The following is a 26,561-nucleotide window of genomic DNA, read 5'->3' on the forward strand; positions in this document are numbered from 1 at the left end:
GCAGAAACATGGATATTTGTGGCCTGCGGGAGGTCATTTTGCAGGGCTCTGGCACTGCTCCTCCTGTTCCTCCTTGCACAAAGGAGGATGTAGCGGTCCTGCTGCTGGGTTGTTGCTTTCCTACGGCCCCCTCCATGTCTCCTGGTATCTCCTCCATGCTCTGGACAGTGTGCTAATAGATACAGCAAAACTTCTTGCCACAGTTCGCATTGATGTGCCATCCTGGATGAGCTGCACTACCTGAGCGACTTCTGTGGGTTGTAGACACCGCCTGAGGCTACCTCCACGGGTGAGAGCACTGACAGACTGTAAAAGTGACCAAAACATCAGCCAGAAAGGATTAGAACAGAGACATAATCAGTGGTCACCACCTGCAGAACTACCCCTGTATAGGGGTTGTCTTGCTAATTGCCTCTCGTTTCTACCTGTTCTCTGTTCCATTTGCTCAAAAGCAGGTGAAATTGATTCACAGTCAGTGTTGCGTCCTAACTGGACAGGGCGATTTCACAGAAGTGTGATTGACCTGGAGTGACAAATTGTTCCCTTTATTTTTTTGAGCAGTGTATATTCCAGCTCTATTGTGGTCTTGTGGGAATACTGACCATTGATGAAGAGGTTGAAAAAACTGCAGCTACAGTATATGGTCAGTGGAGCAAAAAAAATATGCATCACTTTGGAGTGTGTGCCACTGATGTATGCATGTTTTTAAAAGAGCATTTCATAAAAAGTAACGTGTTTTAAAGGCTAAGCACCAGCTATATAAAAGTGTCAGACAAATAAATACAGTGGAATTTGAGTTCCTAACTTGTGTTTATCAATAGCCAGAAAACATGTAACTTCTTACTAATTCAAGGAATAAGGTTTAAAAGATCATTTTCAAGCATACTTATATATGTCAGTAACTAAAATAATGTGAAATATTCATGGAGGTCCAATAAGTGGTGCTTAGCCTTTAAGACAAGGTTTTGGCTTCACAAAATATTAAGACTTTTGACTACTATTTTTACTTATTACTGCTATTTTACCATTCAGGAGATTCATATTTCATGTTTCCAATCCTATATTTGCCTTGCTTAACAAACTGCAGTGTGTAATCTCTCACTCGCAACGTGAAAAATGCAAACCCCTAACTACTGGACGTAGCAATAAAAAGCACTGAAACGGTTTCCATTTCTGCAGAAAAAGTGCCATGGTTAAAATTTAATTAAGGACTTTCCCACAAAACAGGCTTATTTGTTTCTACATGCTATGAATTCTTTTTCTGACAGTTCAGTGACATTGTGCTAACTTAACGTACGTACATACACATAATATAGTAAGAAAAAACACTCCATTTGATGTAAAGTTAAATCTTCATTAATACATTTAAAAAGTAGATATGACATGCCTTTTGGAAAAAAAAAATACAAAAAGAGTTTCCTTACTTTAAGGATCTTACATGAAGCTGCATGGTGTATTCAGTACAATACTCATTGTACAATAAAAATGGTAAATGTACATTTGAATGAACTGGCACATATAAAATGTCTAAGCCACCCTTATTGTGCATAAAATGCTACAGCTCTGACAATTGTAGAAAATAAGTCTCTGTTGGTGAGGAAGTGCATGCGCTGGTACATTACAGCAACCCCCTAAAATAATTGGAGCCATCTTTTCAGACACAAGTTGAATTTTGCATAAGTCAGAATTGTACAACACAGCATGACTGTGGGGCTGGAATATTTGTAGTAACTGCTACTGTATGTGCAATGTGATAATATACATATAACCATTTCCATACTATATGTAACTGATTCATTACTTTGTTTGTAAAGGTAATTGTGCTTGCAGACCCTTTCAATTAGAAAGAACAATACAAGCTCGTGTCAAAAGAGCAGGATCCTTGGGATCACTTCCCCCCCATCCATTCAGCATTGGTTTCTAAGCCCCTCCTCACCTCCCAATGATTTACAATTATTAGTACAACTTTAACCAATAAAAATTGCAAAGGGTACAGACACTTGCTACTACATATTAAGGAGACTTGGAAAAAGGAGGAGGAGAATATAACAGAAGCCATTACATACAGGTCACTCAGAAGGCCTTATATTTCAGAGAAAAGCAGAGTAACTATAGCTTATAGCTCAGTTATAAGGGTCTTAGAAAACAAATGATACAAATCACCAATGCCTCAGTCAGGACGTCAGGAAATTAACCAGAGAATCAGGGACAAAATTAATGTTATAAGCTGTCCCTGATTCGAATTGGTTCCCAGCCATCCCGACTGAACAGGTCTACCAGCATATTGTCGCAGTCCCCCCCCAAAAAAAAAGCCTCACCAAGGTATTAACTTTACAGGAGAAAAAACCCTCCTTATATTTCAAAAGGAAGTCAATATTAAAATAATTTTGGGGCATTTCTATTGGTCCATTCATGACTCAATTTTTACACAATGTAAATGACAGCTGCTGTGTTGAAATAATGTAATAAACTTAAAAAAAAAAAAAACTGTCTTTGGACAACAACGGAATTACGGAGGCATTAAAATAATAGTTCATAAAAATTGTCTAACGTAGCTAATAAACTAATAATGGGGGGGGGGGGGGGGGGGGGGGGGATACAAACCAACAAACAAACTTGGCACCACAGGCAACACTACACAACCATCTGCCAATTTTATTTAACTGCCAGTCAGATATTATTCCATTTTTCATCATCAGGGAAAATAATTCAGAAATCATTTGACAAATGACTCAAAATCCGTAAAAACGAAACATACTTTTGTCAACACGTTGCCTTCATGACAGCTTCCATTTTCTTATGTCAAAGCCTTGTTTTAAAGAAATCCAAGAAGAATATCAGAAACCTTTTTTTTTTTTGCAATTTTGTTTTGGTCTGTTTCCATTTCTCAGGTCTAGCTTTCTGAAAGCTCCCCATTAAGCTGCCATTAAGACCCATGGCACTGAATTGTCTCATCACAGTGGGAAGATGGACAGAATGTGTCCATAATGAAAGATAAATGCTTTAAATGATTTATCTCACAGAGACAGCTTTGGTGGTGTATTAAGTCTTGTTTTTTTTATTTAATGTCCTATTACACAAGGATTCTTTTATTTCCAATCTCTTCAAAAATAAGTAATGAAAAATTACAAATTTACATTTTTGACTGGAAATTAAATAAATGAAGGCTGGTCCCTGACTTATGCCTACATAAAATGTGGAACTAAAAAAGGGAAGGATATGTGAAAAATGAATACATCTAACAACCATCATGATGAAAGGTGCACTCAGGTTATTTTCTTTTACACTATAATTAGATATACACATACTAAGGTCGATAACCATAAAACTCACATGGAAAGTTTAAGGACAGAAGGGAAGAAAAAAAAATGACCAGAAGGCAAATAATTCCATTACAAGTCTTTCCATGATACACACATTCATGTTAAGGACCTCTTACTGCATTTAATCCATGAATACCAGCAAACTAGAAGAAACTAGAACTACAGGCAAGAGAAGTTTAATCAACAGAGTCTTGTTGCTGATATGCTAGTGCTACAAACCAAGCGATCACAGGCATCCAACCGTCCTCGTAAATGCTTCTGCAGTTTAGGCAAAAAGATTTGTACACGAACCTTTGTACATGAACCATGCTACATTGGCTCCCATCCTTACATTAAAACACTTTGCCATTTAATACTAAAAACACAATGGCCAATGAACACTGAGTTTAAAAAAATATATATCTATTAAAAAAAAGGCTTGATATGAAAACTCGTGCGACAGAGACAACTCAGAGTAGAAAAATTTAAAAAGTTAATAGTGAGAGTTAGTCTGGATGGAGTTCTTTGAAATTCTAACTTAAATTTTAAAATGTGAGACACATGTAAAAACTAAGTAAATGAGAAAAAAGTTTTTGACACCAAAAACAGAAACAGGAATTATTTTTTTTTTTTCACCATTTTGGAATTTTTCACTGCAATAATATTTATATGAGCTTTTATAAGACAAAAGCTTCAGAACATTTACAACTTCAACCTCTCTTCCCTGGACAAGATTTACTTCTGCACCTTTTGTAAAGAGAATGACCCAATTTTTTAAAATAAACTATTTAAAAAAAAAAACCTATAAAAATATGTTCTTCTTGTCTGAACACATTATTCCTGCAAACAAGTGCACCTATGGAACACTAAAACCCAACCACTGGTCAAATTAAAACAAATACAGAACAGCAACAGCAATGTTGAGGAATATGGAATGAGATTAAACAGAGGGAAACATTTAAAACAAACCCATGAAATAATCTCCATTGATACCCACAAGAAAACGTTTTGATTTTACTGGCCGTTACTGTTCAAACTGGTCTAAAGCCAAAGTGTTACAATTCCACTGGAGCACCAAAGAAAACAAGTGATCCTCCTCTTCTCTGCTGTTTCACACATTCTCTTCAAATGGACTGAAATGACTGAAGAAACAGGATCATTCCAACGCACAAAAAGAAGAAACCGCTTAGAATGGTGAGCCTCAGAGGGAGGAGAGCTCTTGGTCTTTGACATGTAAAGCAGTCACATTTATACATCTATTCAACAGAGTTCATTAATTCTATTTTCAAATGTCGCTTCAAAAATCTCGACTTCTTTTTTTTTTTTATATATATGACTGAAGGGATGGACGAAATGTGAATAAACGAACAAAAAATAATTCAACAAGAAACAAGTAATGGTAAAAAAGTTGTTAAAACGGGTTTGTCTGTTTTTCTTTTTTTGTCTTTATTACTTCGTGTCCAGCTGCAGAAGTCCACACTCGTGCCTCAGTCAGGAGGCAGCAGGTCATGAAGACGAAAGCGGTCACGGACGTGTGGGCGCACATCCTCATTCTGGAGATGAGAAATATTATGCAGTCAGAGAGTAGAACCAAGGATACAATTCGTTCTTTTTCAGAACTTTTTATTAATATAAAAAGCGGCTTTGAGAAATATACATACCAACTCTACCAGCTTTTCCAGGAAAGGAACCAGCTTGAGAAGCTCGTTGTCATTCTTGTCCATGAACCAGCTCTCAATTGGTATGCCATTGGACAGCTGTGATTAACAAGCACCATGATAATGTACATAGATTTGAAGATTGAACAGAACATCAACAACTTAAATAAATAATTGTATTATTTTTTTTAAATCACAATTGGTTGGCTCATGGAAAACAAATGACTGATGCTGAAAAATGTGAGTATACAATAGCATTCTCTAGAACTGTTCAAGTAGAATACATTTTTAGTGCAAGTATTTCTCCACTATGAGATAATTTTAACATTTAAAGGGTTGCCTATAGCTTCATTGACAGGAGAGGTGAGCCAAATCACAGGACTGGTTGGGTATTTATGATTTTTATTCAGGAGAGACACTTAGCCCCACACTGTCAATTGGGGATAATTAAGCCAACAACAAAAAAAAAAAGAATCAAAATTATTAAAGATGAGTAGTAAAATAGAAAAATACATTTTCTTTAAAAAGAAATCTTAATACAGTGGAACCTCTACCTACGAACTTGACCCGTTCCGTGACCCGGTTCGTAAGTGGAAAAGTTCGTTTCTCAAGTCAATTTTCCCCATTTAAAATAATGGAAAAGCAATTAATGTGTTCCAGCCCCACCCCAAAAGTCACCTTTTACACTGATATATGTTTACAAAACTCTCAAATTAGTAAAAAAAAAAAAATACATGTAGCATTACTAAAAAGAAATATAGTGGTAACAGTAATAAAAAAGAAAGGCAGGTGAATGTGGGGAGACGAAGCGTATATACACCTTAACTCAGCACGAATTTCGATGTCTGCTATTTACACTAATGCTAAATTGCTAAAACTACAATTTGCTAATCTTAAAAGCTCACTCAAGTCTGGGCGCGCTGGGAGACTCGCCTATTGGGGTCAGTGGCCATTTCCAGCCGCCGGGTCAGCAGAGGCTCGGGTTCGTTTCTAGAGTCATGGTTCGTTGGTGGAGGCAAAAAACATTCAAATGCCTGGTTCGTATCTTGGAAAGTTCGTTAGTATAGGCGTTCGTTAGTAGAGGTTCCACTGTATAGACAATACCAATTTCACATGGCCAACAATAGGCTTTTGTCTGTAGAGAGCTTAACTTCACCTGATAAGCAAAGGCTTGTGGTGAGTTGTCAATAATGATGGTCTTTGACAGGTCTCTCCCAAGAATATTCAGATCCTTGATGTAGTTCCCCTGTACACAGACACAGTGTTCGCGAAATAACCTATGCCTAAAAATCAAGGTAAACATTCACACAAAAAAAAAAAAAAAAAAAAAAAAGAAGGGAAAGAAAAAAGATCAGTTGCAACAATGATACCAGGACAAGAATAAATAATGCAAGTAAACCAAAGAGTTGACACCTGAAGACCTACGCAGTGGTGTCGAAACTCCCCTTTGAATCCAAACCTAACCCTACAGTGTAATCAAAGCCAACAGAGCAACCCAGCAACCAGCATGGAAGGCAGCAGGCTGGATTCCATTACAAACCAGCATTCTAAGGGTGAATCCCATTTCACCTAGCCCTATCCCTCTATTATGTCTAAGGGTAGGGTGTGTTCATTATTATTGGGGGAAAGGATAGTGACCAGGCATGGAGCAATATAAAACCCCTTAGAACATTGATTTTTCAGGGGCAAACTTCAAACCAAGGGCTATAGATGCTGACAATATGGTTGTGTAAGCAACCAAATAAAGCCACAATTGTCACTATTTAGTTCTTTAAAACTATGATAACCATTGTCTTAATATAATGTAGTTTCAGTGAACTATGTCCCTTGTTTCAGTTGGTAAAACAACTTCACACACAAGTTTGAAAAGTGTAAATTTACTTTGTTTGTGTGTCATTGTTGATAGTAAACGTGACAGTGTGAACTCGAACCAAACCAGCATTAAATGTAACAAAGTAACATTTTCTTGTTTTCTTGGTCTGGAGCACAACCTTAGAAGGTGGCTTTCCATATAAATAATCTCCTAAGTAATATTGTGCGAACAATGAATCACTTACATACTTCCTGGTTGTTTTAACTGGAAATTGGTCCCTAAATTAAAATAAAAATGTTTGGTATGTATCTCTATAAAACGAGGAATACAACAAACATGAATAAAAAATAAATAAATAAATAAAAAGTACTACTGGGATTGGTGATGGAAATTATATAAAATGTTTCTTTATATTGTGTGTATGCTATAAGAATCTTATCAGCTGGGGGGGATTAAAAAAAAAAAGAAAAAAAAAGAAAAAGGAGACAGAGAGATCCACCAACCGGACTAACTGTTTCTTCGGATCAAGGATATTCAGCAATTTATCTGCGTAAACTTTCTTTGAGGCAGTGAAAAGAATAATCTAAGGACAAAACAAATATAAAGACCAGATGTGAACTTGATATCATAAGAAAAATGTAATGTTAACGTTTATAAAATATGCAGTGAACTGGTGGGACAACACTTACCTCATAAATTTGAGACATGCGTTCAAGAAATTCTCTGAAGAATGGCCTCAACCTTACATAAACCTGAGGGGCCAGATGGAAAGAAGTGAAAAATTGGATATCATTTGCATTTGTATGTTTGAGCCTCCTCTATGAGGAAAAACAAAACAGCAACAACAAAAAGACATATGCAAAATTAGTTTTACAAATCAGTAATGAATTCCATCTGGATCCCACTCCTGCCACTGGAGGTTGACTACAACATTCCAACCTTTATTTTCAAAGTAATGCTTTAGCCCCCTCTTGTGGAGATACTCCAACCACACTCACTGAAAACATGACTGCTGGTTGGGAATGCATCTTACACTTAAATTATTTTGCAGGTAAGGAACCTCATTCCTGGACCTACCTGGTATATTACATCTTGGAAAAGGACAGGAAAAGTCAGTGCTGCATCTTCCAGCTCATTCAAGCTACAGTGAACTAGAGTTTCATCCTGTAAGGAAACAAAAATAGAAGTCCTAATAATAGAGCCAAATGGAAACACAGGCATGCATGATATGGCTCAGATACTGTGCTTAATCCTCATTGTATGTTTATATTTAATTTTCATTTCTGAATTACACTTACAAGGTCTAGGACAAGGGAGAACTCTGGCGTGCTGCGTGTCTTTAAAGGGAGAGCAGGTTTACGAGTTAGCTGCTCCTCAGTCAATGGAGGTACATGCTTGATGAAGAAATATCTAGAGAGCAAATTTATAAATAAATAAAAAAAACTTAATATAATCAAAATAACAGTCAGGAAAAAAAGTGCCAAAACTCAGAACAATGGACAAAAACAATGCTGACAAAGTAAAGCTAATGAGAAGAGCATCTGTACTCACGGGTCAAACACCTCCCAATCTTCTTCACATGAGGCATCAATAGGAATGCTGGCAGGGACCTCCACATACCCAGCAGCCGGTGGAGAGCCAGGAGCTAAGACGAGAGAAAACGAATGTGCTTTATTTCATATGAGAAAAAGTAACAAATCATCTTCTAATTCATAGCCATTAAGACCTAACTAGGACTTGAGCAGTAAAATACAGATTAAATTACATTTATTATAGCTGATTTGATGTTAGTCAAATATCTCACTTTAATGATCTATCTATTATTTCAGTAAATAATTTTATTTATTTACTTTTGTTTATTTACTTATTAGAAGTAAATAATTGATTTTTATATCAGACATGCTTTGCTTGCCACTGTTCCACATTAATAGATCTCTTTAGAAAAGCACAGTCAGATCTACCTGTGAGGGGTGGTAGATCAGCATGGGCCACTTCATCTTCCTCGTCGTCTTCCTCTGTTTGCATGAGGTTAGGTGGTAGAAGTCTCATGACTGCAGGGGGCATGGCACTGGGGCACAAGGGAGCACATGTGGCAGTGCTGGTGGGGATTTCCTCAACCTGCTCCATATCCAGCTGCTTTACTATCTCCTCCGCCTCCACGGCCTGGCCGGGTGAGTCTGAACCAGACACAACTAGCAGAGGAACAGAGTAAGGATGTTATATTGTTTGCCCTCAAGAATGATAGAACATGGACAACTATGAAACTAAGGCTAGGCTGCGAGTATCCCTAGGGCTTACGGGCTCACCATTTTTGTTTGCTGGTGAGAAATAGTTGAAGACCGGAGAGAAGATAGTCCCCAACAGAGTGGTGCGGGGAGGGCTGCTCATAGCGTCCTCATCCTCCTCATCAAACTTCCCATTTGGCTTTGCCATCCTACTCGTGTCATGGTTCTTAGCTTCTGCTTTGTGGAGAATGAATGAATGAATGAATCTTGAAAATGAGACTCCTTTAAGGACAACCTGGACTTTTACCATAGGGAAGGGTATTTCAGTGAAATCTAACATTTGTATTTTTAAAACATAAAATTTCACACCACCTAATATTGATAGCGTAGTCATTTTATTTTGCATACCTATTAGCTGAAAAATCCTGTACATTAAAACTGCCGAATAATTAAAGCATCATTTTATATAGTTAACAACTGAATGTCCAACCAAATTACACTTTCAATTATATTTCAACAAGATGTATTAATAATTGTAAATAACAAATAGTTGCTGAAGGTTGGGACTTTATCCGTTAACAGCAAGCAGACCGGTTCTTTATACTTTAGGACGGGACGTTATCCGTAAACAGAATACATGTTCAGCTTTATGAGAATTTTAACCGGTAATCATTCTCTTAATTTTAATGTTTTACCTCACGCAACACTGCCATCCCAAAAGTGTCCCAAATGAGATTTCATCATGTCCCTTGGACTATCTTTACTGCCGCCAGGACATCGGTGTCTGGATCCCTGTGCTGTGTGTGTCACAGCGCTCATCACAGGTCTATTTGGCAGAGTAGCCTCACGTGGGATGTGCAGAGATGCATACGATTAGTCTTGTAATTTCCTGGAGCGCTAAAACTGAACCGTAATGACTAGAAGAGTCACGCCACTTAAAACAAACACTCTGTTCAAAATTAAACAATTCGTAATAGTTTATCCGTTACAGGTCCAGGTTTGGATAGGACAGCGTCTGGGTCCGGACCTGGACCACGATCGGCCTATTTGTGACCTCTCCTTCAGAGTGTCCCAATTCTTTTATTTTCCTCAACAAATGTGCTCATGGGGTCCCCAAGTGTGCTCACTTGACACACCCCTCTCGTAATACAGCATCGGATTATACTTTCGTGCCCCACTGCAAGCCTGTGATGTTCCTCGCAGGAAACCAATAAGGTGCCTTGGAAAACCCTTTAAGTGTAACTACAATTTTTTTATCTTTATTAAGACATGGTTTGTGTTATGCTTTAAAAATGCTGAAGTTAAGGGAAAAGCCCTGTTTATATCACATAGTGATATAAACGTCAGGCAGTTCAGTACATGATCATGGAAAGGCTTATTTTTTTACATAAGATCATGACCTGAACTATGTTTAATTTTAAAATTTCAAAACACATGTTCCTTTACATTTTATCAACCAGGAGCAATTTACCCAATGAAGCAACAGGACATCACCGCTAACCAGTCATTTATGCAGAAATTTGATCGATAAATGGTGTTCTTTATAAATGGAGGTCACAGACTCCTTTAATAAACTAAATGAGCAACTCACTCTCTCTGGTATCCTTTATTTTTTTTATTTATTTATAATTTTTTTTTAATAAAACACTGAAATATTAAGCCCAGTTTGTTACTGTTTTTCGTGTTTAAGCCATACGGATGTAAACACCCGAAGGGCGAAAGTGACCCATTCTGTCCTTAACGCTTCGACTCCTAGAATACTTGAATCCTTGTGCCTCTTTTACTCACCAAACATCAAAGTGCACACTTCCAGGAAGGCCTTAGGGCAAGAATTGGGACAGAGTGATGATCAGCCCTGCAATTTCATCAGCCATGATACTATTTCTGTCCAAATGTTCACTTCTTCAGTTTTTAACTGGAGCTAACAGGCTGACAAGTAATACTAGCTTATATTGCTTCTAACAGCTCAGTGAAAACTACTTGCCTAAATCACCCTTGCATCAAAACAGCTGTCAAGTAATTACAAACAAACAGCTCCAGAAACCACATAAGCAAATCTAACAATGTCAACTAAAAAAATGGACAAAAGCAAGGACAAAGTGTATTTGTGTTAATTTAGGAATGCAGTTTACAGGAAACTAATAGGTACAAATACACGTAAGCTATTTGTTAGCTGCACAGTGCAAAACTAGAGGCAAACTTTAGACTAGTACTTGTTTGCAGTTAGGAGCTTTGTTTTTTTGTTGTTGAACCATCTTTTTAATGGTAAGTAATAGTAAGTAAATAACAGACAGTGAACATGTTTGACTTGTGTGTAAGCACCCTGTCTATGCACTGAGCAGAAGCGGTTAAAGTGGTCTAGTTCTACAGTGCATTTTCACGTCTCACCGCCATTGATGGAGCATGTCCTGCGGACTCGGCCAGCACCTCTTTTGTGAGGGATGGTGCTCTGATCGGTGGAGGTGATGAGATCACAGTTCAGACGACTCCGTTTTGCTGGGTACTCCTGCTCCACCTGAAAAGCACAAAGATGGGCAAGGGTTTATATCTATTTTGCTTTAGTGTGCATTCATTCAAAAATCTCCCAATGTTATTTATATGTGCCAAACATTAACTTAAGTGAATTTGCATCTTCATTCTGTCATTTTATAATTGGATCCAAAGTTGTTGTTCTAAGTTTCCAGTTCCAGCCTTATCTCTTTAGTCATGTTCACAATGTTGGATAGTCAATGTTTTCCTTTGATGCATTAACGCATGTAAGAAACACACATCTGACCTCAGCTGGACAATTCAATAAATACAGCTATGCATTTTTTAAATACAGTTTATGAAACTCAAGATTTAAAACACTAATCCACAAGTAGACATTTGTATTTGATATAAATTGATCTAAAAATAAGAAGGAAATAAAGTGAAGAAATAGTTGAATATTCTTATTATTCTGGCAAGCCCTATTTCTTTTTTTTTATTTTGTTCCTAAGCTTGGAGAACAATTGGCAAGCAGAATTCATCCAGTAGAAGAGGTATACAATGTTAAAGAGCAGGCACTGAATGTCAAGAAACAAGGGATGGATTTTCAAAACCACAAATTACCGTTCTGGTTTAAGAAATATCCCTTTTGAATTTGTAACCTCTGTCTTCTTTGCCACAGCTTCTACAAATATAACACACTCCACTGTTCATTCTCTCTCAATTTTTTTTTTTTTTTTTAAACAAAAGGTGATTTGCTACCCCAAACTCAGCAAGACACACAAACCCTAACTGAATGCTTGACACCATCTTCCAAACATACTTTACAGTAACACTTGATTACATTTTGGACGGCGTGTGGAATATTTAGAGGCTCAAAGCCCTTTTTTCTCCTTAAGAGATAAACAGATGGAACTGAAACAATACTCAAAAGACTGTGAAAGTCCTTGTACTCACACAGCCAGCCACAAACCTGTTTAAACCAACCATACCTAGTGTCATTATGCAAGCAATGTGGAACCATAGCTAAAATTAGACCACTACTACACTCTTTAGAAACGCTGCAGCATAGATACATGCGTTTCTGTGGGAATATGACACCAGGTCCTGACAAACCCTGAATTTACATCTCAGATCCAGACATGGTGCTAAATCAAGACTGATACTGGGGAAGTGGGATGGAAAGGGGAGGAGACAGGCTGGGGTGAACAATGTTCTGGAACAATTTGAAATGAAGCCAGTCCCAGAGAACCAGTACACTACATCATATGCTCCACGACCCTCTTGTTCAGATCAATACTGTACTCTTTAGACTCTTTTGTGTTGGTCAATCAAATGAGTGCTGTCAAAGGAGTCCTTTTTATGTCGACACAAATAGCTTTCAGCTGTAGACATTTTGAATGTTGCAATCTCCTATTGCAATTTCTCAGAACAATTTAGCAATTTAAATTGCTATTTAAATTTAAACTGCTATTATTTTCTAAAATTTGAGGTCTAGGCATGTTTTTATAACAAAGAACACCAAAAAAATCTAGCTTAAAATTTTAAATGCTTAATGTCAAAGTGCCAGAGTGTCATTTAATTTTTGCTATGTACAGAGTACAGTCTTTGGTTGCATTTGTTATACAATAGCTACATGTCCTAATTTAAAATTAGGACATTACATTTTAAAATTGTCCATGTCCAGTTAAAAACACATATCTCTGCGTTTGTGGATTTTTAGTTTACTACATCATTAGAACGCAGCAACTGTCTTTCAAATTGTGTGAAAATGCCATGATGAATGGGCCAAAAGAAATGCTCCAAAAGTACTTGCAATAAAAGCTGGTAACAATGACTTCCATTGACAATTAAACAGCTTTTTTTCTTTTTTTCCTTCTCCTGTAAAGTTACTATTTTGAGATATACATGTTTTTAATTAGACAGCAACAATATAGACAAAGTAATTTACCTATGAACATATAAAAAGGCCATGTTATTTGTGACTGCACAGTATTAAAATTTCTATGGTATCAGAAGAAATGTAAGAGCTGTTGGTTTTTACCTTTAAGGCATCGTTATGGATGAATTTCTTGATGGTGGTCAGAAGGCCCTTTTCTCGGACTGTGCACTCCTCTTCATCAGGATGTCTGCGTTTGGTCCGGCCTGGCCGAGGAGCGTGGGCGGTGTTCGGCCGCTGAGATGCTTTGCGCATTCTCAGCCTCATGTTGTTAACAGTCACATGTAAGACTGAGGAAAGAGAAGAAAAAAAATATACAGTCAGATATTACAGAGAATTCAAGTGAACTATTTTAATGCCATTCAAATTTATTTTGAAATGAGAAAAAAAAAAAATAAATGAAATAAAAGCAGGTCCTTTTATTTAAATACATGAGGTGTATTTAAGATTTTAAAACAATGGAATTTTGGTGTTTGAGTAACAAACAAACAAACAAATAAATAAAATAATAATAAATTGAAAATAAGAGATTGACAACTGAAGAAAAAAAATCAATTTACGTTGTTATAACAAAAGGGTGCATGATAATAATAGGGAATTTTTTGGCTGCATACAAAAATTTGACTTCTGATGTTTAAAATCTGATATGCTAATATTTGCAAAGTATCCTATTATTATTCTATTGCTTATTCATCATTATCACATTTAAAAATTTGTATGGGAAAAATGAATTCATTAATTAAAATAAAATATATTGTTGCTGTCTGAATAATAAAAAAAGTAAAAAAAAAAAAAAAAAAAAACCTTTACAGGAAAAGGCAAAAACCTTCTTAACATTCAATGGAAGTCAGTGAAAAAAGATTTTATTCCAAGTAATTTTGGAGCATTTCTATTGATCCATTCATCACAAAACATTTACATAGAGTGAAGAAAACCTACCACAAGTAATCTCTGAAAGAAGGCTCCAAAAAACAAGTAGCATGCAGTGATGTCAATGTGTCCTACTTAACCAAATTAAAATAAACAATTAAATTTAAACTTTGACTACTATTTTAATTAAAACTCACAAATGAATAAAAGTTTCATAAATGTTTGCATTTTCGGAATCCATTACTCAAAATAAACAGATACATTTTGTCCATCCTATGCGTTAAAACTATTTGGGAGCGTCAGCAAAATGAAAAAATAAACAAAAAGGGGGCACAAGGATCAAATCCTGGTCATTCAGTTAAAAGACGGCATAAATTCTATAACAGTGGCTGTCTTTTTACAACGCTGGCTTTAAAACCATCTAATGGAAATAGAATTAAGGTTAGCAATCAAGTGTGATCTAGAGGTAGCAACACCACAAGAACAAAAGAATGCTTGAGCACAGCTTCTCCATATAGGTTATTTTCTCCCCCACACACCCTCTGTCTCTCTCTCTCTCCCTCTCACATACACACACACACAGAATGAATGACTCATACTTTCTTTGATGTATTTCAAGGAGTCATAGTGTTCAGAGCTTGAGAGGACATCACTTCAGCCAAGATGTGTGGCTACAGACATCTGGATGCATTCAAGACACCATTTCCTTTAGCACAATTACAAAAAGACAGCTACATTTGTTAAAGCCTTGCACTCACTATCAGCAATACCCTCACCAGTTCAAGTGCCTGGCCTACAAACAAAAGCTAATATATTTACACCAGTTCAAGGAGTAATGACCCTTCAGGGGTACACTGCCTAATACTGAGGAAAACATCAGTTGTGCCAAAAAGCAAACACTGGACATGGGTTCTCAATCTGTTTCCAACCCTAGTGTGATTCGGTTGAAGAGTAAATGCAAAACAGACCAGCCACATACTGAGCTGTGTTCTCTTCTACTCTAATTTAATGTACAATAATTCAGTTTTAAACACTTGCCAATTTTAAAACACTTACTATACATACAATACAGACATTAAAATTGTGTATTAATGCAGATACTTTTACAAAAGCAGTAATCTGCTGGAAGCTGTGTTACAGTGAATTCACACTTCAAACTGTGTTACTGCCTCATGTTAATGCTCAGTTACTCTTAAGATGTTTGTATCAGACAGACTGAATAAGGCACGCAAGCTAGGTTTCTGTTCATATTATCCCAGTTATTGTCTTGGACTTCACAGATAACACTATTGTCAGTTAGTAAATCCTAGCACCTTTTACTGTATGTTAAAAAACTGAAATCCACTGACCATTCCACATGTCACATGATCCACACTGTTCTAATTCCTGTATAGCTAGGAGAAGGTGGCAACATTTTACACTTCAGCAGCACAATAAATATTAAAAATTAATTAATTTCAGCAACAGGTAACCTCGTGTTTATCTGCAGCACTTGATACAGAGGCTCTCCTCATGTGACCTTACTGCCACCTGCACAATACTAAGTAACTGGTAGAGCGGCATGTTTGAGGCAGAGGCTAGGGTCCATGCCTAAAGTGTAAATATTAAACATTTCTTTATTTTATGGTAAAGAACTATATAAAAACAATTTGGGGAAATGTATTACTGAATTTTTAGCCTCTCAGGCCCTTCAAACAGTAGATGTCTGGAGAAATCTTATAAAATGGACAGCAAGTTGCATAGCCATTTACATATGTCTTGAGTTTCTTTTGACAACGTGTGATCAAATTTTGTGTCAAAAGGAAAGGTGTTACGTCTGTCACATTTGGCATTAGACAAAAAAATGGCATATTTCCATGTTCCTGTTTAAAAGCACTGCCAATGAAATTTGTAAACCAAGAGTAAAGCAGCAGAAATATAAGGCTATAAGCTGCTTTTGTCTCTGCTGTGATGATGCAGCTGATTACGGGTGTTTATACACCTGATGTTTGTTTGCTGTGGTTCATATCAAATGTGTACAACTGATAGTATGGTTGTACATTCTCACTAGAAATAATTAGCACCCGAGTTCGGTTGGGTCCTTACCAAAGGCCACCTCCTCTCAAGGGTCTTGGTATTGTTGTTTTGGTCCACATCCGAGTGAGATTACTTTTTTCACCCCTGCCTAAACAAACCGCACCAAGAGTGAATATGAACCAGAGTTCAGTTTAATTTAAGAGTGCAGGTGTGAAAACGTTCTAAAGTTGTCCTTTGCGGCACTCAAGATATTACAGTTGTCTCACACTACAAATGCCATGTAGTCATACCCTGTCAACTCCAAAAGTAGTTAAAGCAACTGTGTTTCATTCTCAGTCTCTGAGACCCATGGAGCACAATTCATAGCTATACATAAAGGCATCTTAATGCCAGTTGCAAACACATAGTTTAAATAGTAAAAGTATAAATTTGGTATCATGTTATAAGACTCCTACTGATGTAAACAGCCATGAAGTTTGTTTTCTCCGCAATTTTTAGATGTGAAGCTCTTCATGAACCTAACTTATTTCTCACCTATTCACAATTAGCAACCTCCAGAAATCTATTTTAAAATTGCTGCTGTTGATTTTTTTGTTTTAAACACTGTTGACATGTTAAATCTTTATTGTAACTGTGACATTCTGATAAATTCCAATAAACTCTATACACCTGAATGAAGGCAGTATAACATCTGCTGCTTCGCTGCATCACAAGAACAACGTTACATGATGGCAGAGATAGGGACATAAACTATATAAAGTATGCAAAACATACACTCTGAGGAAAATAAATATGGTAGAGGTTTGATCTCCTATTTACAGGTACAGTAGGTGGGTTTCCATCCAAAATGTTCACATATGTTATGCCTAATAAAAAAATATCAGCAGATTGCCCTTTTGCGCATTTGCTCTTCAGCAATATTCTAACTTTTCGACCGAGCGTTTTTGCGATATTTGGGTATTTTTTTTTTTTTTTTTTTTTTTTTTTTTTTTTAATGTTGGCTTTTTCCATTCAGGTTTTTCGTGCGCATTTTCATAATTCGCAAAAACTCAGTGGATGGAAAGCCGCCTAGGTATTCCGTTTACAGTATACAGTAAGTGGGTACTGTTTACAAACAGGGAGCATTCGTAAACTTTCATTATATGACTGTTTATATATCATGCAAGTCTTGAAGATGAAATTGGTCGTATGAAATCAACAAGAAGTTTATAATCTACAATTATTTTAGAAAATGGTACATTTATGTTCCCTAACAAAAAAAAAAAAAAAAACCTACTGATTTTGTACCCTTATACCACCACAATGACAGCAAAAGGCACCACCACAGTGACAGTTTTGAGTGTACAAACCATTTTATGCTGCTGCCAGTGGCTAATATCAGCCCATTAAATGTAACATAAGGATACTGAGATAAGAATTGATTATTTAGAGATGGTAAGGTCTCATGCCATCCATTTTAGAATTAAAGTAGTACACCAGGCAATGTTATATCAGGTTTAGGATATTTTTGGCATTTCAGGTGTTTAAAAATTATAAAGTACAAACATGGTATAAAGCCAGAGTCAATGAAAATGACACTAAATGCAAAATAAAGATATTCCGTAAATTTAAAAAAATGTAAGCTTCTTTCTTTTAAAAGAACAGTTCAAGAAGAAAAAATGGGGGGGGGGAAAGCACTAATGTTTTCCTGATGCTAGAGAAAAATGTCCTTCTTACTTAAGATTGTGCTGTATTCGGAAAAGAGGAAAATGTCTGTAGAGTTCTCTGCTTATGCTCCCCCACTCCAGCACTATTACATAAAATGTGTTCTAACATGTCCAAGACCTGTCCAAGAGCCTGCCAAAGTCAGGCTTCACTGTACCGTCACCTTATCCACAGCTTCCACCAAAAACTAAACACAATCAGGAGCTGAATTTCTGAATGATGTGCAAAAAAGACACAGACAAGCATGAGACACACCTACTCAACCTCAGGAGCTCTCATTCACTGAAAGTAGGCTAGGAACTTCTGAAGTGATAAGTGTCTAAAAACATTTCACATCAAAAGATCCTAGAAACACTGAACTGCCAGGTTTGTGTGGGTTCATGAGTCACAGTCTAAATTTGCAAAAGGAATGTGGAATTGTGTGCCTCAAAATAAATAAATAAAATAAAATACTTACTGGAAATCTGTTTTCATCTAGTGACCTTGAAAATGCAGGAGGTATCTGCTTTTGAATAACTAAAGACTTACTACTCATAAACCAAAAGACGAACGTTTCTGTGGTCTAATAACACTCCAATACTTCAACAGAGAAAAGAAGCAGTCAATAAGGTCCTGAGGACTTTAAAAAAAAAAAAAAAAAAACACAGCTAACAGAAGCTAACAGGCTTTTTTGGCTCCTGAACACCCCGTGTTGCTGAGTGTAATTCACATTTACAGTACTGCCGTGAAATCAAGTCTCACACACATCTCTCTCTTGGTTGCTCACTCACTTAAACATGACCGGCTCTCGGGGCTTTTACTAACACACACACACACTCCCTGTCTGTCAGTCACAGTCACACATACCTCTCTCACCGTGTGATGTTTACATAATTTGTGAACGTCTCGCGGGCCTTCAGCTGATGCTGAGCTGGGGGAATGGGTGGAATCAAATAAAATTATGTTGACAACATGATGAAACCCATATATCACTCATAACACTGGGCCGTGTTATTACAACCATAAAGTGCAACTTTGGTGGTACTCATTATACCCATTATAACCAAAGCACCTGACAGAAACCACTTATTACCAGAACTGATAACGCTAAAAAGTGAGCTAATTGGCTAAAGTTAGCAGGTATTACCACTCACCCTCGTTCATCAGTAACTCTCAAAAACTTGGTTATAACACTGTCCGCAACAAAACTTGGCTTCCACTGAAACAGTGTAACTCTAATCATTTAATCCACACAGCAACAGGAGAAAAGCACTTATTAATAAAATCAATGTATAATGCAAAAAAAGTGAGCTAATTCAGTTACAATTAGCAGCTGCAAACACTGGCTCACTGCTAAGTTACTCTCAAAAACCTGAATAGAAAACTTTCATAAGAAAACTTAACACTAACCAACACATGAAAAAACAAACAAACAAATACTTACTAATTTAAATTGTGTCCTCATGTTTGTTTCAGCTCACTCTACTGTGTACATTCAGTCCAGTATTAACCCTTGTATGGCCTCTCTCTTTTTCTCCTCTTTGCTCTATGCCATATAATGTCTGTACCGGGAATACCAAGCTAGATTCTTCTTTTGCTAGGAGATTTGTGTCGTAAATCGTTACGCATTGCTCACAAGAGTCCTCCACCCTGTGATTCAAAAGTTGCTTAGTGCAGTAAACCAGCTGAGGACCTGGCGTAGCAGCCACAGATGCTCTGTTCTCCCTATCAGAGCTCCATGGAACATCACAATCATTTAGAAGCTTTTATATTAAAGTATAAATACTACATACTCTGATACTAACTATGTGAAGCTGCTTTGTGACAATGTCTGTTGTAAAAGGCGCTATATAAATAAAATTGGTTTGATTTGATTTGACAGAGTATTGCAAATTGATTCAGGAAATCTGGAGTAATACCAGTCTATCCAGTCCACCAATGTTGAATGATGGTGACCTTTGAATCCTTCAGATGGCACTGCATAAAAAAGGTCATGCTACAGTGATAAATTTATCCATAGGACCTTGGAAGTAATTCAGAAAATTTGTCACTCAACAAAGTCTGATGCTACATCACGCAATACAACTCAAAACTGTACTACACAAGAAAAAAAAGAAGAAAAATTCTGTCATGTCAGATGGTTCATATGTCAACAGAAAATTTTTCTAAAATTGAAGGTTGTCTTTTCAATGCTAATAATGAAAGGGAACATGGAGCTTATCACTAACGTGCAAATGCCCACACCTCTCATGGTATGGGAGAATTTCCCATTTATGTGGAGGCACTATATATGGTCATTTCAGTAAGACAATGCCAGATCTTATTCAGGACATGCTATATCATCAAGGCTTCATAGTCAGAGTCGTGTACTTGACTGGCCAACAGGCAGTCCATCATAAAGAGTAGAATCAGGCCACACCAACCAAGGTCTGACAAGCAGCTAAATTCTGCATCAGGCCAGAAAGGGCAAAAATTCTACTTGCACAATTGTTACAATTAGTATCCTCATTTCCCAAATAAAAATAATTTCCCAATTGAGTGTAATGTAAAGGAAAGGGGATATAATGGAGTGGTAAAAATTATTTTTTTGAATATATTTCAGGTGTCAAATTCAAAAATATGTTCATATTTATTAATTCATTATCTGTAATGCTTATCCAGTTCAGGGTCGCGGTGGGTCCAGCGCCTACCTGGAATCATTGGGCGCAAGGTAGGAATACACCCTGGAGGGGGTGCCAGTCACAACAGGACAACACACAAAGTCATTCACTCACACAGTCACTATTAAGAACATCTTTTTAGTTGCCAATCCACCAAACGATGTGTGTTTTTGGACCGTGGGATGAAACCGGAGCACCAGGAGGAAACCCACGTGGACACGGGGAGAACACAAACTCTTCACAGACAGCCACCTGGAGTGGGACTCGAACCCACAACCTCCAGGTCCCTGGAGCTGTGTGAGCTGGTTGATATTTAGAAAAATACAATCGCATTTATCGGTGAAAATATTGAAAATATTAAGTTTTAAAAAATTAATTAAAAAAATGAATGAAAGCTTCAAGGGAAATAAATCACAGACAGATTCTTGTTATTATTGCATTTTACAAAATGTCCCTACTTTTCTGCAAATGGGGTTTGGTTTGTTTAAAAAAAACGAAAAAATGTACATCAGTGTATTGTTACACCCCTAATAAATGTCCATCATTAAATCAGCCCGCACAGCTCAAATAATGCTTCAGGCTAGGGCAGAGAAATTGGCTTGTCTTCAAAAACAGCAAAAAAACAAAATCATAGCAGTGTAATTTTTCTACAAATGGTTTAGAGAAGTAAACAAAGGTCATGTCCTGTGGTGTATTAAAAAATGTATAAGGCTTTTGACTAAAACAGAGTATCGTGTTTCAGTAAATGACAGTTCAGTTGTTCTCTTAGGACAGAGAGTATATTTCAGGGAAATTCTACAACAAAAGAAAGATTCACAAAGGTATGAACTGCTGAGTAAACCATGAACTTATTTCATGATTATTGATCAGGACTGAATTTCCTGAAAATCTGACTTGTAGCAGAAGCACTACAGTTATAAAGTTTTTTGTTTTTTTAAATGCCCAATCGCACAACCACCCACACAATATTCAGAAAGCCATTACATCCTGTTTCCACAACAACCAGTGACTTAAATAGCACTGGTTATTGGCAGGTACTTCATGATATGAACCACATTATAGGCTTTGCAATGTGATGCACATATGTTCATACTGTTATTTGAAAAAAATGTTTTAGCTCAAAATATCATAGCTCATATCACTAGATATTTATCAATGGTGATGAATTAGATTCAATCCAATAATAATTTAGACTTCATTGAAACTGTATGTTTTGTTTTAATGGGCATTAAACCTAGACTGATATATACAGCTGAAAAAAACAGAATGAGTATTTTCCAGTGGGAGGGAAAAAAATCGTTCTGAACCTGACTCAACCCATGTGATCATGTTCTGACTTGGAGAACTAGTTCTCTCTGAAAATGACCTGAAATGGACCATTACAATCCAAAATACAGAATGAAACATGACATTGTTTAATGACAGTAGAAGCTAAATTACCATGCAGAAACAACAATAACTATCATTAAATCACAGATAACTAAAATACAAAATATAGAATAAAATCAGCTATCTAAAATGAATATAAATTCTACCACAACACTCTTAATCATCACACAGTGCTGTTGAACTGCACTGTTCTTAGTGTGCAGTATGATGTTAACTTGTCCTAAACCTGAACATCTAATCCAGACATCCTCTGTAGTTTTTCACCTTAATGTCCACAATGTTATCAATCATAAAAAACCACAAGAAAACTAAACATTTTATTGTAGAAGAGGGGGGTGGCTCACCTCACAACATATATCATGGAACTATAAATATTAACTGATTAGGCTAATGTATGCTTGTTTTTTACCCATACATGTTTTAGACCAATCATTCACGTGTGAATATTTAAAACATAAGGAGAGTGTGCTTCGTTTTTAGAGACAAATCAAATAACCAGTATTAAATGTTCCAGGCTTTGTATTAATATTGTCAAGACATTTTTTATTTCGTCATGTTATTACGTCAATTATTTACCACCTGATTTTGTGTGACATAGTGTCAGCACTGACCCATTAAGCCCAACAGCTGCCCCTCACTATTGGCCCAACAGCAACCAGAGGGTCCTTATGCCTCTGTGCAGAGGTTGACAAATCCTGAATTAGTTAGAGAACATATTCTTACATTTCACCTTAATAAATTTAGCATAACACAAAACACAAAGATTGTCAAGATCTATTTTAACGTAAGCCTGTTCTGTTTATCATTTACAAAAAAAAATAAAATAAAATAAATTCTTTCCCATTCTCTCAGCTTCACTGACCATACAGTTCTACAATTACAGACAGGATTCCATTTGTTGCGCTGCATACTTTATTAGCCCCCTTTCACCTTGTTCTACAATGCTCAGGACACTCAGGAGGACCTCCACAGAACAGGTATTATTTGTGTGATGGATTATTCTGAGCTCTGCAGTGACACTAACGTGACCAGTGACAACAGTGGTGCGATAATGTGTGACAGACTGGTACAAGTGGATGAGACAATAGTGCTGCTGGAGTTTTTAAAGCCCTCTATGTCACTACGTGACAAAGAATTGTCCACCAACCAAAAACATCCAGTCGACAGTGTCCTGTGATCAGAGGAGGAGGATAGAGGAGGACCAACACCAAACTGTACTGCAACAGAAGAGTAACTGTCTCCGGCTCTGAATCTACAGGGATGGACCAATATTGTAGGTGTCTAGTAGAGTGGCCAGTGTTTAAAAACTGCTGGGTCTGATGCACTCATACCAGTACAACACGTGCCAACATACAGTGACAAAGTCAGTGTCACTGCAGCACTGAGAATGATCCACCAGCCAAATCATAACAGCTCTGTGGTGATCCCAGAACAGCGAAAACAGGCTGATTAAGCATGCAGAGCCACAAACGGAAAAGAATCAGCTACTGTAGAATTAGAGTGCACCTATGTGATAAGTACATCACAAAATGGTCTGTCTTTGTTTCAGGCCAGGCAATGTTTAAAAACTGTCACACCATCCAGGCTCAGGAGCACTCAAGCTAGACAAGAAACTGAGGAAACCTAACCTGCTAACTCTCAAAATGTGTACAGTTTCATATCAGTTAAATGGCTCCCAGAGCAATAGTGAACGAACTCTGCCACACGAATTTCAGACTCCTGTGTCCGGTCTTAATAAAGACTAACATGTGTATGAATAAATAAAACATCTTTTCTACACGGTCACTTACCATTCTCCCACTAACGGCTTTGCAGCGCTGTCGATGTCCAACTCCTCTCGGCGGGTAAAGATTTAAAGAAGGCCGCACTCGGAGAAAGCGCGGATCGTTTGCGATTAGCCTAAAATGCAGACGGTTTAAAGATGATGTTCGCTATATAGCTGCAGCTGGACGAATTCGAACGAACCATGTCTGTGTCGCTGAGTCCAGTTACCGTTACAGCTTCCAGCACAGCAACGAACCAAATGTTCGCCTGAACCGATTCTTTCCCATGATCCGGTCCAAAAGACTCACATACAAAATAATCACTTGTGGGTGTTTGTATCAATATTTCAGGCACCTAAGAAAACTAGTAATAAGTTATGCTCGTAAAATACCACCTGATAATATTAAAACATTCTCTTTCTGTGCGACTGAATGCAAAAGTCTGCATCTCATCTTTGTTGTTGACTATCTTTAACTTTTTTTTTTTTTTTTTGATTGTCTTTGTAAGCTGTAATTATACAACCATGTTTCCAAATACATTTGGGACTGTGGGGTGCTGACCTCTGTGTTTCACAGCCTCTTCTTTAACAACACTCTTGTAAGCCTTTGAAAACTATAACCAAAAAAACAAAACAAAACAAAACAAAAAAAAACACTATGGCTCTATTTTTAAAATGTGTCAAATATTTTCTCATTAGTGTTTTATACAGGATATCAGGGCTCGACCATTTGGGGTATGCTATGTCATAGTTTTTGTTTCATAATGTATCACGTTTTCAAAGTTTGACAGGTCTGGAGGGCAGGCTGGCTAGTTTAATATTGTAAAACCTGCTGAATGTGGTGTCATTAGCTTGCTGAAATAAGCAGGGCCTTCTCTGAAAAAGAAGAAGACATCTGCATAGCAGCAAATGTTGCTCCAAACCCTTTATATATCGTTCAGCACTGACGGTGCCTTCACACATGCCATGTGCACTAATGCACCTCTATACCAGCAGAGATTCTGAAATCAAGCTAGATGGTCTCTTCTTCTTTAGTGTCACCCATGATTTTTATAATAGGACTTCAAATTTTGATTTATCTGACCACTTTTCCATTTCAACTTGTGTTTATCAAAGATTTTTTCTTTGTTTTATTAGTTTAAACTTGCATTTGTTTAAACTTACAGACAGTGGTTTTGGGAACTGTTTCTGAGCCTATGCAGTGATTTCCACTACAGAAATCTGTCAGTTTTTCAGGCAGTGACACCTGAAGACTCAAAGGTCACAGTCAGAAAATACTGGGGACAAAACTGAAACCCTGCATAAACAGATTTCTTCAAATTCTCTGAATCTTTTAATAGTATTTATCATAGATTAAGACATCCCAAGTTATTTCATGTTGATATATGATGTTCTTGAATCGGTGTACCGTTTGACTGAGCAGGCCTCTGCTCTTTTTATACACAGTGATGTAACTGACCTGTTGCAGTTAGTTGTGAGATGTTCCAACAGGTGTTTTTTAGGATTACACCACTTTACCAGTCAATTTTTTGACCAAGTCCCAACTTTTCTGAAATATGTTGCAGGCACCAAATTAAAAATTTGGCATTTATTTTTAAAAACTTTGAGTATCATTATGTGAATGTTATCATTGTACTATGTTCAATTAAATATAGTATAGAACTGACTGACATACCATTATATTCTGTTTTATTTATATTTTGCCCAGCCGCCCAACTTTCTAAGAAAAGGGGTGCAGTGTGAACTGCGCAAAATTTTATAAGATGGACTAGGAGGACAGGAAACATTTGTCTTGTGAATAAGTGAATAACTGATTTGGAGATTCGGTTCATCGAAAATGACACTTCTAGAGAATCAATTCCGTAAAGTGAATCACTACACAAGCCACATGCCAACAACACACAGAGACTAACTTACTGAGCAGCGCCGAGGGGAAGCTCTATAGCGAGCCGCTCTGATGAAGGACGTGTCCCGGACGCAGTTACAGGGATAGCCGCTTTTTATGGCTCCCTGCGTTTGTTTGTTATCGTTTTCAAATCAGGTCTCCGCCACTCTGCGCTGCACCTCTGGTCGCCATTTCCCGCCTCCTTAACCCACACACTCACCCACACAGGACCCGGATGAAGCAGCGATCCGCGCACGCGCAGATTCCTTCACTGGTGACGAGCATTCAATTTTCAGGGAGTCAGCTCTCTCGGCTCAAAAATAAGAGTCGATTCTACTTTACCTCTCGGCTCTTCGTTCTGTAGGGAGGTCAAAATGACTTTTCTTTATTTACATGTCGTAATATTTAAAACTAGAGGCTGCATAATGTACTTATTTGACGTGTCTGCATTTACAAGAAAAGACGTTCAATGCGATTCGGCTCCCAGAGTTCACAAAAAGGTGCCGACTCAAAGAGCCGATTCATTCGAAAACGACACATCACTAACCCACACCCCCTTGTTTTTATCAGGAAAACAGTAACATCGGTGCAGCGAAAATACTACTTGATTCAAATATACCGCATTTACAAACTCCAGATGTTGAGATGTAAGACACACTCAGACAAGGCACATTTCAGAATAAAATTACATTCTTCTACCAGCGCGATGTTGTTAACGTTAAAGCAGTTTGTCTGTCTCTAAACCAGTTTAAAATGGCAATCTAAGGAAATTCAACTTCATAGCGTGGAAACAACGGTTTGAGAATGTGTCATTTTCAGTGTCACATCCAAAACAGAAATAGAAATGACACGGCAGAGCTGCAGAGGGGACGGGGGTTGGGGGTGGGGGG

At 37.2% G+C, this 26,561-nt stretch overlaps 1 protein-coding gene across 2 annotated transcripts; it reads right to left on the minus strand.

The window, feature by feature from the left end:
- Positions 1-1,183: 1,183 nt before the first annotated feature.
- On the minus strand, positions 1,184-25,904 carry LOC136679290 (CTD small phosphatase-like protein 2-B). Of its 2 annotated transcripts, none has more exons than XM_066657737.1 (13): positions 25,704-25,904; positions 13,512-13,696; positions 11,387-11,513; positions 9,080-9,232; positions 8,735-8,965; positions 8,325-8,418; positions 8,072-8,183; positions 7,851-7,937; positions 7,463-7,525; positions 7,277-7,356; positions 6,117-6,243; positions 4,964-5,059; positions 1,184-4,855 (listed from the first exon to the last, which is right to left on the minus strand). In XM_066657737.1, exons 2-13 carry the CDS (start codon positions 13,671-13,673, stop codon positions 4,790-4,792), a joined length of 1,398 nt encoding a protein of 465 aa, XP_066513834.1. In that variant the 5' UTR covers positions 13,674-13,696; positions 25,704-25,904; the 3' UTR covers positions 1,184-4,789. The 2 variants fall into 2 exon arrangements, with proteins under 2 accessions (XP_066513834.1, XP_066513835.1); XM_066657738.1 differs by lacking the exon at positions 25,704-25,904 and adding an exon at positions 23,815-23,993.
- Positions 25,905-26,561: the final 657 nt, after the last annotated feature.

Source organism: Hoplias malabaricus, chromosome Y, assembly GCF_029633855.1.
Source record: "Hoplias malabaricus isolate fHopMal1 chromosome Y, fHopMal1.hap1, whole genome shotgun sequence".
Classification (NCBI taxonomy): Eukaryota; Metazoa; Chordata; class Actinopteri; order Characiformes; family Erythrinidae; genus Hoplias; species Hoplias malabaricus.